Here is a 14,998-nt window from a genome sequence, read left to right on the forward strand (position 1 = left end):
CCAGAAATAATCATTAACTGCTAGCCTCATGTTTACTGAGAAATGCATGTAGACTTTAGGTTAAATTCTGAATAATTTGTGGAAAAAATATTTAAAGAATTTAGAAAAAAGGCTGTCAGGTCTAAAGAAAGAAATGATGGTAAAAATGCTTAATGCCAAATCACTAAAAAGTGAGTTTAAAATATCTTGAGTTGTCAGGATTGGTGGTAATTTTGAAAAGTTCTTCATAAATGCCATCGTCACTTTGGAAAATGCTTTGTTATTGCTGTCATTTGGACATCATTTATACTTGCTACTGGATCCCTATTATATGTAGAGAGGAGACTAAAGAGTAAAGACTTAGAAGTAATTTAATAAAATCTTCTTTTTGGCTGTTTTTTGGGTGGGGGGATTGTGGTGAATTTCTGCTTCATTATAAATCTATTGTCCTTTTGTTACTATAGGGTTCAGATGACTGTTTAGTAAAAATTTGGGCTACAGATGATGGACGTCTTCTTGCTACACTTCGTGGACACTCTGCTGAAATTTCTGACATGGCTGTTAACTATGAAAACACTCTTATTGCCGCAGGCAGCTGTGATAAGGTAGTAAGAGTATGGTGTCTTCGAACTTGTGCACCCGTTGCAGTCCTTCAGGGCCATTCAGCTTCTATTACTTCCATACAGGTAAGAAAAGTGATAAAATTTACCTCAAACATATGTAATAAAGGTGAGAATTCTCTGATTTCATGTTACATTGTATAGATAATAGCCCAACTAATAGCAAGAGAAAAATGCTCTCTTCTGGACTTTGCTCCTACCCTGCAGCAAGGTATTTTTTTAAGTTCCTTTTTCATATAATTCTCTTTTTAAAAAAATAAGTACAAAGATGATTTAAAGAGTCCTATAAATAGAGTGAGATATCTTATTTGTATTTGTTAAGGAGGGAGAAAACCTGTAAATGCCTTAAGAGCACACTCTTCCCTGTTAGAATATAAACGGGTTCTAACTTGAATATTGGCATACCTTGTATTAATATTTAATGCAAGATGTTTGCCAGTCAGATTTAGTATGTGTGTGTCTGTTTTTAGGTTAATATGAGAGGAATTTTTATTCTTAGTTTCAGTGATTTTTTTTAAATTTCAATTTGATGTGTTTTATTTTGTTTTGTTGTCACCCATGCTGGAGTGCAGTGGCGGGATCTCAGCTCACTGCAACCTCCACCTCCTAGGTTCAAGTGATCTTCCCACCTCCACCTCCTGAGTAGCTGGGACTACTGGCATGTGCCACCACATCTGGCTAAATTTTGTATTTTTTGTAGAGACGGGGGTTCGCCATGTTGCCCAGGCTGGTCTTAAACTCCTGGACTCAAGCGCAATTCCTCTGGCTTTGGCTTCCCAAACTGCTGGGATTACAGGCGCATGAGCCACTGCACTCAGCCTCAATTTGATTTTTAATGTAGAATATGTTGGCTGCTTTTAATACTTGTCCACATACTGGTTTTACCAGATGTTGGTAGTGAAAGTCATGGATGATTTAAAATATTTTTTATTTAATAAAACTAATGAAACTGAACTTTTGTCCTCTTCTTTGTATTGAGAGGAAAACAGAGGAATCTTAAAAATTGTACACTTTGGAGAAAGAGACCACTTTTGGAGGAGATAATTACTCCCATTTACTTTTGTTTATTCTTTAGGAAATCATAAGTATGCCATTTTTTGGTGTTATTTAAATAATATGTCATCTTTTTATGGGGAGCTAGCAAGAATTGGGTTCAGTGTATGTTGAATTTGAAAAAGTTCATGTCAAAATTTTGATTATTTGAAATTATTTCATGGATTTTGATTTGGGAGATTATCAGTTACTTGTGATCTCACTATCATATCTGACTGATTATTTCTGGAATTTGGACATACTGTCATATGCTGCTGAAAAAAATCATTTTATTATAGTAGTCCCCCTTATCTGCAGTTTGGCTTTCCAAGGTTTCAATTACCCACCGTCAGCCATAGTTTGAAAATAGGTGAATGCAGTGCAATGACATACTTTGGGAAAGAGACCACATTCATATAACTTTTATTACAGTGTATTGTTATAATTTTGTAGCAATATTATAAGGTATTATTTGTTAATTTCCTACTGTGCCCAATTTATAAATTAAGCTTATCATAGGTATGTAGGCACAGGAAAAAACAGGGCTTGGTACTATTCAAGGTTTCAGGCATCCATAGGAGGTCTTGACATGTGTCCTCTGCAGATTATTTAGTAATAATGAAAAATATTTATGATACTGTTGTTTTTTTTCATAGTTTCATTTGCTAGTTTGTTTTCTCTTTTTTTTTTTTTTTTTTGAGATGGAGTCTCGCTCTGTCGCCCAGGCTGGAGTGTAGTGGTGCGATCTCGGCTCACTGCAAGCTCGGCCTCCCGGGTTCACGCCATTCTCCTGCCTCAGCCTCCTAAGTAGCTGGGACTACAGGCGCCCGCCACCACGCCTGGCTAATTTTTTGTATTTTTATAGAGACGGGGTTTCACCATGTTAGCCAGGATGGTCTCGATCTCCTGACCTCGTGATCCACCCGCCTCGGCCTCCCAAAGTGCTGGGATTACAGGCTTGAGCCACCGCGCCCGGCCTATATTCAAAATTGAATTAATTTTTCTTCCTCATATCTCCCCAAGCCTTTTTATCCAAACAAATGGCAATACCCTGCTTTCAACTGCTCAGAGTAGTCATCCCTTTTATCTTTCTCTTGTACTTTGTATCTAAAACTTGTCAGCAAGTCATGTTGGTTCTACCATCAAACTGTATCTAGAATCTGGCAAATTCTCATGACCTCTATTATTGCTATCCTGTTTTAAGGCACTATCATCTGTAGTCTAGATTATTGAAATAGACTTCTAACCGATCTGCCTGCATCTTCCATTCCCTTTCTCCTGCCCCTTCCATTCCCTTTCCCCTGCCCCAGTTTAGTCTCTCAGTTTAACAGACAAAGTTATTTTAAAATGGCAGTTAAATCATGTCACTGGTGCTCAGGACCATCAGTAGCTTCCAATCTCAGAGTTAAAACTGAAGTCTCCACAATGCTGTGTATTCTCAGCCTCCCTGGTGCTCTTCAGTCTCATCTATTGCATGTTTGCCTTTTTCACTGTGCTTAACTGCTGGCCACTTTGCTTTTCTTGAACATTCTAGGTGTACATGGCTGCTTTGGCTTTTACTGTTTCCTGTCTCTGGAGTGGTCTTCCCTGGATATTCACATAGTTTGTTTTCTCAGTTTGTATGTGCTTTGTGCACATGTCACCTTCTCAGGGAGACCTCTGACCACCTTATTGCTCTGATTAAAATTGTAAACCACCACCCCCTAGCCCCCTCCACTGTGTGCACAGCAACTCTGTATCTTCCCTTCTGTTTCATTTTTCTCTGTAGTAATAGTCATCTTTTGGTATTCTTTATATGTTCTTTATTATTTGTGTATTGACTGTCTTTATTAACATCAGTGATATATTATACTCCCACGTTTTGTATTTTTTTAACAAAATTTAGTTAGAATGGTATGATGCTAATAGTGGTTACCACTGAATGGCAGAATTACATGTTACTTTTTTTCTGTTTTTCCACATTTCCTAAATTTTCTACAGTAGGTATTATTAATTTGTCAGGAATACAAAAATAAATGTTATATTAAACAATCCGTAACATGGTTTCTCATTTAAAACAATTCTATTAAGGCACATTAATGGGCCAGATCCCCCTTTGTGATTGATGAAGCAATTTTAATGCAATGGAGATAAAGGTTTCAATGTTTCTTCACTTTATAAAATTATACTATTTCATATTTAATTGTCTAATTCCTGTAAATCTAAGATCAGCAAATATACAGGCCAGATAGTAAATATTTAGGCTTTGCATGTCATACAGTCTCTGTCACAACTGCTCGGCTCTGTTCCCATAGTGCAAAAGCAGCCATAGACAGTGTAAGGTGACTGTGTTCCAATAACGCTATATTTACAGAAACAGGCAGCAAGCTGAATTTGGTGTGTTGGCTGTATTTGTGGATTACTGCTGTAGATTTTAGAGTAAGCTTTTGTTGTTGTTGTTGAGACAGAGTCTTGCTGTGTGACCCAGGCTGGAGTGCGGTGGTATGATCTCGGCTCACTGCAACCTCCGCCTTCTGGCTTCAAGCGATTCTCATGCCTCAGCCTCCTGAGTAGCTGGGATTACAAGCATGTGCCACCATGCCCAGCTAATTATTTTATTTTATTTTTTATTATACTTTATGTTCTAGGGTACATGTTCACAACGTGCAGGTTTGTTACATATGTATACATGTGACATGTTGGCGTGCTGCACCCATTAACTCGTCATTTACATTATGTATATCTCCTAATGCTATCCCTCTCCCATCCCCCCACCCCACAACAGGCCCCAGTGTGTGATGTTCCCCTTCCTGTGTCCAGGTGTTCTCATTGTTCAATTCCCACCTATGAGTGAGAACATGCTGTGTTTGGTTTTTTGTTCTTGTGATAGTTTGCTGAGAATGATGGTTTCCAGCTGCATCCATGTCCCTACAAAGGACATGAACTCATCCTTTTTTATGGCTGCATAGTATTCCGTGGTGTATATGTGCCACATTTTCTTAATCCAATCTGTCGTTGTTGAACATTTGGGTTCGTTCCAAGTCTCTGCTCTTTTGAATAGTGCTGCAGTAAACATGTGTGCATGTGTCTTTATAGCAGCATGATTTATAACCCTTTGGATACATACCCAGTAATGGGATGGCTGGGTCAAATGATATTTCTAGTTCTAGATCCTTGAGGAATTGTCACACTCTCTTCCACAATGGTTGAACTAGTTTACAGTCCCACCAACAGTGTAAAAGTGTTCCTATTTCTCTACATCCTCTCCAGCACCTGTTGTTTCCTGACTTTTTAATGATTGCCAATCTAACCGGTGTGAGATGGTATCTCATTGTGGTTTTGATTAGCATTCCTCTGATGACTAGTGATGATGAGCATTTTTTCATGTGTCTGTTGGCTGCATAAATGCCATAGGCATGGTCAAGGACTTCATGTCTAAAACACCAAAAGCAATGGCAACAAAAGCCAAAATTGACAAATGGGATCTAATTAAACTAAAGAGCTTCTGCACAGCAAAAGAAACTACCATCAGAGTGAACAGGCAACCTACAGAATGGGAGACAATTTTTGCAATCTACTCATCTGACAAAGGGCTAATATCCAGAACCTACAAAGAACTCAAACAAATTTTTTATTTTTAATAGAGACGGGGTTTTGCCATATCAGCCAGTCTGGTCTCAAACTCCTGACCTCAGGTGATCTGCCTGCCTCGGCCTCCCAAAGTGCTGAGATTACAGGTGTGAGCCACTGCGCCCAGCCAGATTAAGCTTTTTAATGCAAATTTCTCAATCTCAGAAATGAAAATATAGTTAACCCTTTGTATCCGTAGATTCTGCATCTGTGGCTTCAACCAGCTGAGGAACAAAAGTCATTTGAAAAAAATTAATCTTCCTACTGAACATGTACAGATTTTTTTCTTGCCATTATCCCTTAAATAATATAGTATAACAACAAATCACTACAACATTTATATTGTATTAGGTATTATCAGTAATCTAGAGATGATTTGAAGTATACAGGAGGATGTACATATGTTATCTGCAAATACCATACCATTTTATATCAGAGACTTGAGCATCTGCTGATTTTAGTATCCATGGGAGGTCCTGGAAGCATCTCAATGATACCAACAGAGGACTATATAGGCATGAGTCCTGGTTTCTTTACTGCACATCAGTTATTAATGGATAATATTAATGAGTAATTTTTGTTTGAATTCATCTCTGTTGTCTTTAGAAGTTCTGTGCTTCCAAACAAAGAAGCTAAGTAAATTACTTCTAATATCTATAATGATAATTTTCTTTTGATTTGCATTCAAAATGTATTCAAACCCTATACATCTTAATCCTTAGTCATCATCTCAGTGGAAATGTTTAATTATCTTCATTTGGGATTTTAAAAACTCACTGACATGTAGGAAACTCTTGTCCAATTTTCAGCTTTTTCCTGTGTCCCAGACATCAGGAGCTCAGTTGTTCTTTTTCCTTTTCTGTGATTCTTTTCTGAGGATATGTAAAATACTGAGAGTAAGAGCCTGAGAAGCCCACATGATAAAGGCCTTCATCCTTCTGACATATTAGTAGTCCTCTATATTGACAACTTAAGTTTTTTTTTTTTAACTTGATCTCCATTTTTCCACAATGATATGATATGAATAATGATTTGACCTATTTTACATTATTTATGGAAACAAATGGCTTACATCTAAAAAGGACAAAATTATATACTTCATTGAATGAAACTGGATTTTAAAGTGAAAAAATAATAAAACCAAATACTTGGATATTAACTTCCCAAGTGTTTTTAGATTTACTTCTAATCCTCTGTCCATCTGAACTATAAAAATTCCACAGTTGTTTCTATAAGTGTATATATAGCACATTTGTAAAGTTTTAAATAGTAATGCGCTTGTGAGTTTATTCTCCACTGAAAGTGATTAAAAAATCTTAAAGTGTAATATTAAATAATTTAAAAGTAATTTTTTTATAACTAAAACATTTTATCCAAAGTTCAGTTACTTTTTCTATAGTTTTTTGATATTTTTAAATTTTTATAAGGTATTTATTAATCTAGGAAAGTAAAATAGTCCCTTGACAAAAATTTTTAACTGAATTTATTGAAATTATATTTGTTAAATGATTACAATTTAAAAATACTCTGTGTTTGATGTTAGGCTGAACATGAAAACTTTTTATTTGAATCATATTTTTTTTTGTTTTTTTTAAGTTTTGTCCATCAACTAAAGGCACAAACAGATACCTCACTTCTACTGGTGCTGATGGAACAATCTGTTTCTGGCAATGGCATGTCAAAACAATGAAGTTTAGGTAAGTTTAGAAATTTTGTGAAAAATTGAGCATGTTAATTTTTATCTATTGCCTTGATTCTAAATAGTCCATGTATTTAGATATATGTATATATATTTATATATGTGTATGTGTATTTGTGTATACATATCCATACCTACTTCAATAGATTAAGAGATTTTAGGATAAATTTTTTTTGATATTAATGTTGAAGAGACAATTTATATAGAAAATTCTGGTAGAATTTTATTTGTTTCATTTCTTACTTTGGTAAGAAATCTCATAATGGTAGTAGTAAGTAATATGGTTAATAAAACTGTAGTAATACTGATATCATAAATGATGTTTGCAAGGTTAAATGCATTTTTAACCTAATTGATGGGAATAGTACTTATTGACCACATTCCTTTTGTTTTTTCTGTAGTATTGATGCTAAATCGATCAGTATCCAGTAGTGTGCTAACATTCTGGCCCATTAGCTAAACATGATGAAACATAAAAATACCTTATTTTTCCTCTTTAGAGATCGCCCAGTGAAATTTACTGAGAGATCCAGACCTGGAGTCCAGATATCTTGTTCATCTTTCAGTTCTGGTATGTGTAAAACTAGAATGTTTTGAGCATCTGGAATATTAAACGATCCAGTTGTAAAAACAGATTATGTGATTTATGAATAAAAAGATACACATTTGAGTGTTAATTGAAGGATATCAAAAATCTGAACCATGTGTTATGATAGATAAACTCTTTTGGACTCTAAGTAATGTGTAAGGTTGATTTTTTTTTTTCCTTATTCATAATTTAATACATTTTTATATAATGGTGATTTTGCTTGGTAAAAACAGACCCCCTACTCTAAATATCCACTAACAAAAAAATTTACTTCCCCCACAATCAACACAAAAATTCTGCCCTGAGTTACAAAAAAACATGTACTGTTGCTCCATATTGAAAACACTTTTACAGTGCTTTTTCTACTGCTAAGAATCCTACATTAGTTAACCTTTTTTTTCTCCTTTTTTTGATTGTGGTGAAATATACAGAACTTAAAATTTTATCATTTTAGTCATTTTTAAGTGTAGAGTTTGTAACTTTAAGTATATTCACATTGTTCTGCATCTGTCACACCATCCATCTCTAGAACTTTTTCATCATCCCAAAAGCAGTTGACTTTTTACACTCAACCACTATGGCCACGGTAAAGAGAATTGTAGATAAATTGTCTTTTTTTTTTTTTTTGAGACGGAGACTCGCTCTGTCGCCCGGGCTGGAGTGCAGTGGCCGGATCATAGCTCACTGCAAGCTCCGCCTCCCGGGTTTACGCTGCCTCAGCCTCCCGAGTAGCTGAGACTACAGGCGCCCACCTAGTTTTTTGTATTTTTTTAGTAGAGACGGGGTTTCACTGTGTTAGCCAGGATGGTCTCGATCTCCTGACCTCGTGATCTGCCCGTCTCGGCCTCCCAAAGTGCTGGGATTACAGGCTTGAGCCACCGTGCCCGGCCGATAAATTGTCTTATAAATAATTTTGGAACATTACATTTCTAAATAAAGAAATGAATTCCTCAAGGATGTCTTCTTTAATGTTTATGATCATAGGCCTGTATTCAGTGTATATATAGTTTGTAGATTTTGTTGGATGAATGATATAGTTTTACATTTTCTCTGAATCACTAGTATGTCTCCAATAATTAGAAGACAACCTTGTGTTTCTTGAAGCCTTTTTACTAATGCAAGGTGTAGCATACAACTAAGGAAGTAATGAGATGGTTTTTAGGGTTCCTTGGTACTATGTTTTGTTTTGTTTTTTAATCTTCTAGGCGGTATGTTCATTACAACTGGTAGTACTGACCATGTGATTAGAATATATTATTTGGGTTCTGAGGTTCCTGAGAAAATTGCTGAATTAGAGTCACATACGGTAAGAGAAAATCAGAAACAGTTGCTTTATTTTTGAATATCCTTGGAAAGTTTATTTCATTTCTTTTCTGATATGTACCATAGTAATATATACAAATCACAAAGTTTGGCTTACGCTTTACTCTTGTCATCAGTACTATACATACTAGTAAAAGTAGGAGTTAATTATTCTAAAAGATTTTAAATAGCAGTCTCTAAACTATGGTACTTATAGACTGTCAGATGATTCCATTGGAAAATAATTAGATGAATGATGTGGGAAACAGGAAATGATTATTTTCAAAAATTAATAAAATTACGTGGAAAATCTAATGCAACTACTATTAAATTAACTATTTTAAGGTGTTATCTTACATTAGTGTGCTGTCTTATTATGGAGAACGTAATAAACTAATATCTATTCAGAAGTATTTGTCTCTTGAGATATGGTTTATAAGGTTTCCCTGTGTCTGGTTTGTTTCCTATTACTGCCAATAAGCAGTCCTCATTAGTTAGTACATTGTTTTGGGCCTCATTGAAATTAAAAAGAAAAAAATCTACTTCATGATGTTTTTACCTATGAATTTGAGAGAAAGAGCACTTAATTCATTTTACAAATAAGTCCATTTTAACCAAAAATCTGTTTTATGTCTTAGGATAAAGTTGTTGCTGTTCAGTTCTGTAACAATGGAGACAGGTAATTATGTAATACATATTTGTGTAAACAGATGTTTGATATATGTTACTACCATTCCCTCAGATGCAGCTACTTCTATGATAGATACCTTATTTCTGTCCAGTCATTTAGGTTCAAAGCCCTTGTTTGTCTTTGATGACATCCTTAGCCATCACTTCCACAATCTCATCCAAGTCGTAACCATAGCCTATCAGGTCTTCCTTTCTGAGTGCTTTCTTTTTTGTTTATTTTGCTCTATTTCTTTTAGCACCCACGTTATTCAAGCATTTCATTATTTGACCTGTGACCTGTCCATCTCTGCCAGTGTAACCTTGTTCTTTTTTTTTTTTTTTTTTTTTGAGACGGAGTCTCGCTCTGTTGCCTAGGCTGGAGTGCAGTGGTGTGATCTCGGCTCACTGCAACCTCCATCTCCTGGGTTCAAGTGATTCTCCTGCCTCAGTCTCCCGAATAACTGGGATTACAGGTGCATGCCACCACACCTCGCTAATTTTTTGTATTTTTAGTAGAGACGGGGTTTCACCGTATTAGCCAGGATGGTCTTGATTTCCTGACCTTATCATCTGCCCGCCTCGGCCTCCCGAAGTGCTGGCATGAGCCACTGTGACCAGCCAACATTGTTCTTTACAGAAATCTTTAGTGTTTCCTCTTCTCTGTCTATGGAGTAGAATTCAAATGTCTTAGCCTGGCATTCAGAGCTCTTTACCAAATGACTTAGATCTACATTCTTTTCTACTGTTCTCCATATGAATCCTTGGATCCGGCCTAATTGATATACCCTGCTCCTGTTCACATCTCATCCATTCCTTTGCTTATACTTTTCCTCATATCATCTCTACGAAGAAACGCCATTTCCTACTTTCCCCTAACCTCTTTCTCTTTCTCTCCTACTTTCTGTCTTTCTCTTTTCCTCTCATGTCCCTCTCCTTTCTTTTTTTCCCCCTCTTCTTAACTAGGTCTTATCTTCCTTTTACGGTTCATGCCTTACCTGAAACCTTTCCTGAATGTTCCAGCGTTTAATTGTCTTGACTTTCTCTGAATATCTGTATCACTCATTATCCCTATATCCCTAAAGTCAGAAATTATATGCAGATATCCTTGCACTCTCTAAAGTGTCTAATCCCAAAAAGATGACAGCCAAAAAGGCTCTAGCCTAAAAGTTTACCTAGCATAATAGATTTAAAATTTTAAGCACCTAGCATTAATTTGTTTCCAGTACGGGTTATTTCATATCCAAAATACTTGGTACCAGAAGTGGATATTTTTTCAGATTTTGGAATATTTGCATATTATAATGAGATGCTGGGAAATGGAACCCAAGTCTAAACACAATTCATTTATGTTTCATGTATACCTTACACACGTAGCCTGAAAGTAATTTTATACAATATTTTACATAATTTTGTGCATGAAACAAAGTTTTGACTATTTGGTGACCCATCACAAGAGGCCAGGTGTGGACTTTTTGACATCTGGTGTCATGTTGACACTCAAACACTTTCAGATTTTAGAATTTTGGATTCGACTAGCTCAACTTGTATGTCTATAAGGACTTTTTTTTTTTTTGAGGCGGAGTCTCACTCTGTCACCCAGGCTGGAGTGCAGTGGCACGATCTCGGCTCACTGCAAGCTCCGTCTCCTGGGTTCATGCCATTCTCCTGCCTCAGCCTCCCGAGTAGTTGGGACTACAGTACCATGCCACCGTGCCTGGCTAATATTTTTGTATTTTTAGTAGAGACGTTAGCCAGGATGGTCTTGATCTCCTGACCTCGTGATCCGCCCGCCTCGGCCCCGCAAAGTGCTGGGATTACAGGCGTGAGCCACCGCGCCCGGCCTATAAGGACTTTATAGGATGATCATGTTCTATTTTTAAATAACTTTTGACTGCAAATAATTACACTGATGGAGTTGTTCATTTTTGTCAAATTTGAGAGTAAATAATGATGGTCTACAAAGAGTGATGTCTATATTAGGAATGAAAAAACCACCAAATAAATTTTAAGGTTGACTTGATTGCATTATACTGAGTTAGATGCTTGAACATTAGTATAGCTACTATTCTTTCATGCTAGAAGAACCTAAATTTTTAACTCCCTGTCTTTTTCTATTAAGGAAAAATTACATTGTTGTGGTCTTAATTATTCGTGTGACCAATAAACACATGAGGAGATGTCCAATTTTACTAATAATCAAAGAAATATAAATTAAAATAACAGTCACTTTTTTTTCTTTCAGAATGACAAGATAATGAAAAATGATAATCCCAATATTGCCAAGGGTTTTGGGAAAATGGACACTTCTACAACTTGTGATGAGATTGTAAATTATTAAAAAAACTTTTCAGGGAAACAATTTGGCAGTATGTATCAAAAGCTTTAAAAATACACCTACTCTGACTCAGCAAATATATGTATGAGGTTGTACAAAGATTATATAGAGATGTTCATCACAGCATTATTTATAATGGTGAAGATTGGAAACAACAGTTGATCATTAAGGGATTAATTAAATAAATTTTGGTACATTCATATAGTTGAACACTTACTAAAAGTGATAGTTTTGTACTTGGAAACATAGAAATAGATCAACAAAATACAGTTAAGCTAGGGAAAAACATATATAGTTCAGTTCAATTTTTTGTGGTAGAAACTATTGAAGTGTATATGTCTGTATTTTATAAATTCTGAAAATAGAAACCGAAGTGTTGACAGTGACAGAAGTATGAGTGAATATGTATTCTTTTTAAATGACATCTTTATTGAAATATAATTTAAATAACATAAAATTCATTGGTTTTTAGTATATTCATAGGGTTGTGCAACCATCACCACAGTCAATTTTAGAACATTTTCATTGGCCCTGAAAGAAGCTCATACCCTTTAGCTGTCAACCTCCAATTCTCCTATCCCTTCACTCCCAGCTCTGGGTAACCATTAATCTACTTTTTGTCTTTATAGGTTTGCCTATTCAAGATCCATCTATGTTACTGTGTCTATCATTCTTTCTTTCTTTTTTTTTTTTTTTTTGCTGAATAATATTTCATTGTATGAATACACTACATTTCGTTTATCCATTTATCCCATTGATGGACATTTGGGTTGTTTCCACTTTTTGACTTATTATGAATAATGCTGCCATGAATATTCATGTACACATTTTTATGTGGACTTATGTTTTCATTACTCTTGGATATATACCTGGGAGTAGAATTTCCGGGTCATATGATGACTATGTTTAACATTTTGAAGAACTGCCAAGCTGTTTTCCAAAGTGACTGTACCATTTTACATTCCCCTCAGTAGTGTGTGAGGGTTAATGTGTTACTTATATTATCAAAAAAAGTGATTTACATTTTGAGAAAATTAATAAAGTTATTTTAACTCTGTCTAGTTTAAGATTTGTTAGTGGAAGTCGAGATGGAACCGCAAGAATTTGGCAGTATCAGCAACAAGAATGGAAGAGTATAGTGCTCGACATGGCTACTAAAATGACTGGGTAAGAATATATGTTAGATGTTTATGTGGTTCTCATGATATATTTTACATTGAGTTTAATAATGAATATAAAATATCTTTTTACATTAGTAAATAGTTTGAAGTTAATTGTAGACATGAAGTTTGCATCTGTACAGCCTCTAAGCAAATCATCTTTACTGTTGATTGACAGACTGGATGACAGGAATATTGCTGATTTATTTGATATTCTGGTCTGTTGTGACTCAAAGATCTCTGTGTTCTACTGATGCCTATAGAGCCATTCTCTGCCTTAGATTTTTATAGGTCATTAAAAAATATATCTATATTACTTTCTACCTTGAGAGTTGTCCCTGTTAAATGTCATCATATGTTTAACTTTTTCTTTAATTTTCTAAGGATACTTTTATAATATTTTATATTGTTAGCATTCCTACTCAGTAATATATTTACACTTAATCAGCATTCAGTTTTGTCATCTTCACTGTTGATTGGAAGATACATAATTACTTCTTTGGGACACTACAGCTTCTTTAGGGTATGGCCCTGAAATCAACTGTCTTTCCATTAGCTGCAGTATAAAAATGACTTTTTTATCATAGCTACCTATTGATAATGTCATATTTAATTACATAAAAATGGTACTAAATTTTCTACTGCTTTTTATAAGACCTATGGGTTTTCTAAAAAAATTCATATTTAAGAGAATAAATTGGCCATTATGTTTTCCTATTTTCTGATAACCAACATAAGCATGAATTTTATTTTTCAAGGTATTTATAGATTTCTTAGTAGTTTCATAATTTTTGGTTCTCAAGGAACTATTTACCAAATTTTTGTCATTTTAGGGTCTTTTTTTCTTCCTGAATTAAGCTAACTGGTATTGCCCTATGCAGATACATTTACTTTTTTCTTTCATGAATACTTAACAGTATAGTTTAGGATTTTTTAATCTAAACAGTTGTGTACTCCTGGAGAAATTATGTCATAATTTGCTACTTAACATGCACCTTTGTCCAAAATTCATAAGATATGAATACTGCAAATTGTTTTGTTTAGCAATAATTTGCCATCTGGAGAAGACAAGATCACTAAACTTAAGGTGACTATGGTGGCCTGGGATCGCTATGATACCACAGTTATTACTGCAGTGAATAATTTTCTTTTGAAAGTGTGGAATTCTATCACAGGACAGCTTCTTCATACATTATCTGTAAGTATTTTATTTTTAGAGTAATTAAAATGGTCAAATAGCACATTATTTTAAGACACAGGAAATTTAAGTTTCCTTTCTGTGATATACTATACTAGCCCTTGGAAAAATGATTTTCTGAGAGGCCTCTTTTGACATAGCTGTAAAATAGGGATGACATGCACTATACCTGCTAAAAGCAAGTATGAAATCTTTTCAAGATCTTTTCTAAGTCTAGTAGTTACTCATCTACTGTGTTATTGTATACAATGAGAACATATAAGTTATTTTGTTTTTACCAGGGGTTGGCATTTTTTCATTGTTACCATTATAGGGGTAGAGCGTACCTTACTTTGGTAAAGATATCCTACATAGTCTACCTTTAGTGATTAGTTTATGCAAGGAATAGGGGTAAGAGGAAGAAGTAGGAAAAGAAAGGTATTTTTTCCTCTTTCAGAAAGTGTATATTTGTCATTGTAAGAGGCTACAGTATTTGCGATGTAAAAAGTTGAAAGGATTAATGGCAGAAATCACATGGGTGGTGTTGATGTTTTTCAGTTTATCATAATACTGGTTGACTTCAGATTAAGTTTAATTTAAAAACCTTATTTTGTCTGTTTCAACTATCAATTCATAAGCATTTTAAGGAGAGAATGCCAAATGCTTGCCATGCGATCACTCATGAGTAAGTGATAAGGTTCAGACTAGAAACCAATTCTTCCGACTCAACTCAGTTGTCTTTGTAGTATATCATGGTGTTTATGTATCAGAGGGATGTAAAGTTCTTCTATTTTGCAAATGCTGTTTGAGCATCAGCTGTGTGCCAA

The 14,998-nt window shown here is 35.0% G+C and overlaps 1 protein-coding gene across 4 annotated transcripts in view; it reads left to right on the forward strand.

The window, feature by feature from the left end:
• The window catches only part of BRWD3 (bromodomain and WD repeat domain containing 3), a 136,124-nt gene that overhangs the window by 63,974 nt on the left and 57,152 nt on the right, over positions 1-14,998 (forward strand). For all 4 annotated transcript variants that reach the window (XR_004180854.1, XM_003917932.3, XM_031660963.1 and 1 more), the window contains exons 8-14: positions 444-665; positions 6,837-6,937; positions 7,440-7,510; positions 8,734-8,834; positions 9,469-9,509; positions 12,897-13,001; positions 14,039-14,192. Coding sequence is in view for 3 of the 4 variants with exons in the window: in XM_003917932.3 (XP_003917981.1) it covers positions 444-665; positions 6,837-6,937; positions 7,440-7,510; positions 8,734-8,834; positions 9,469-9,509; positions 12,897-13,001; positions 14,039-14,192 (795 nt within the window). In the remaining variant the exon portion in view is untranslated. The remainder of the gene's footprint in view (positions 1-443; positions 666-6,836; positions 6,938-7,439; positions 7,511-8,733; positions 8,835-9,468; positions 9,510-12,896; positions 13,002-14,038; positions 14,193-14,998) is intronic.

This window comes from Papio anubis, chromosome X (assembly GCF_008728515.1).
Source record: "Papio anubis isolate 15944 chromosome X, Panubis1.0, whole genome shotgun sequence".
In the NCBI taxonomy this organism is placed as follows: Eukaryota; Metazoa; Chordata; class Mammalia; order Primates; family Cercopithecidae; genus Papio; species Papio anubis.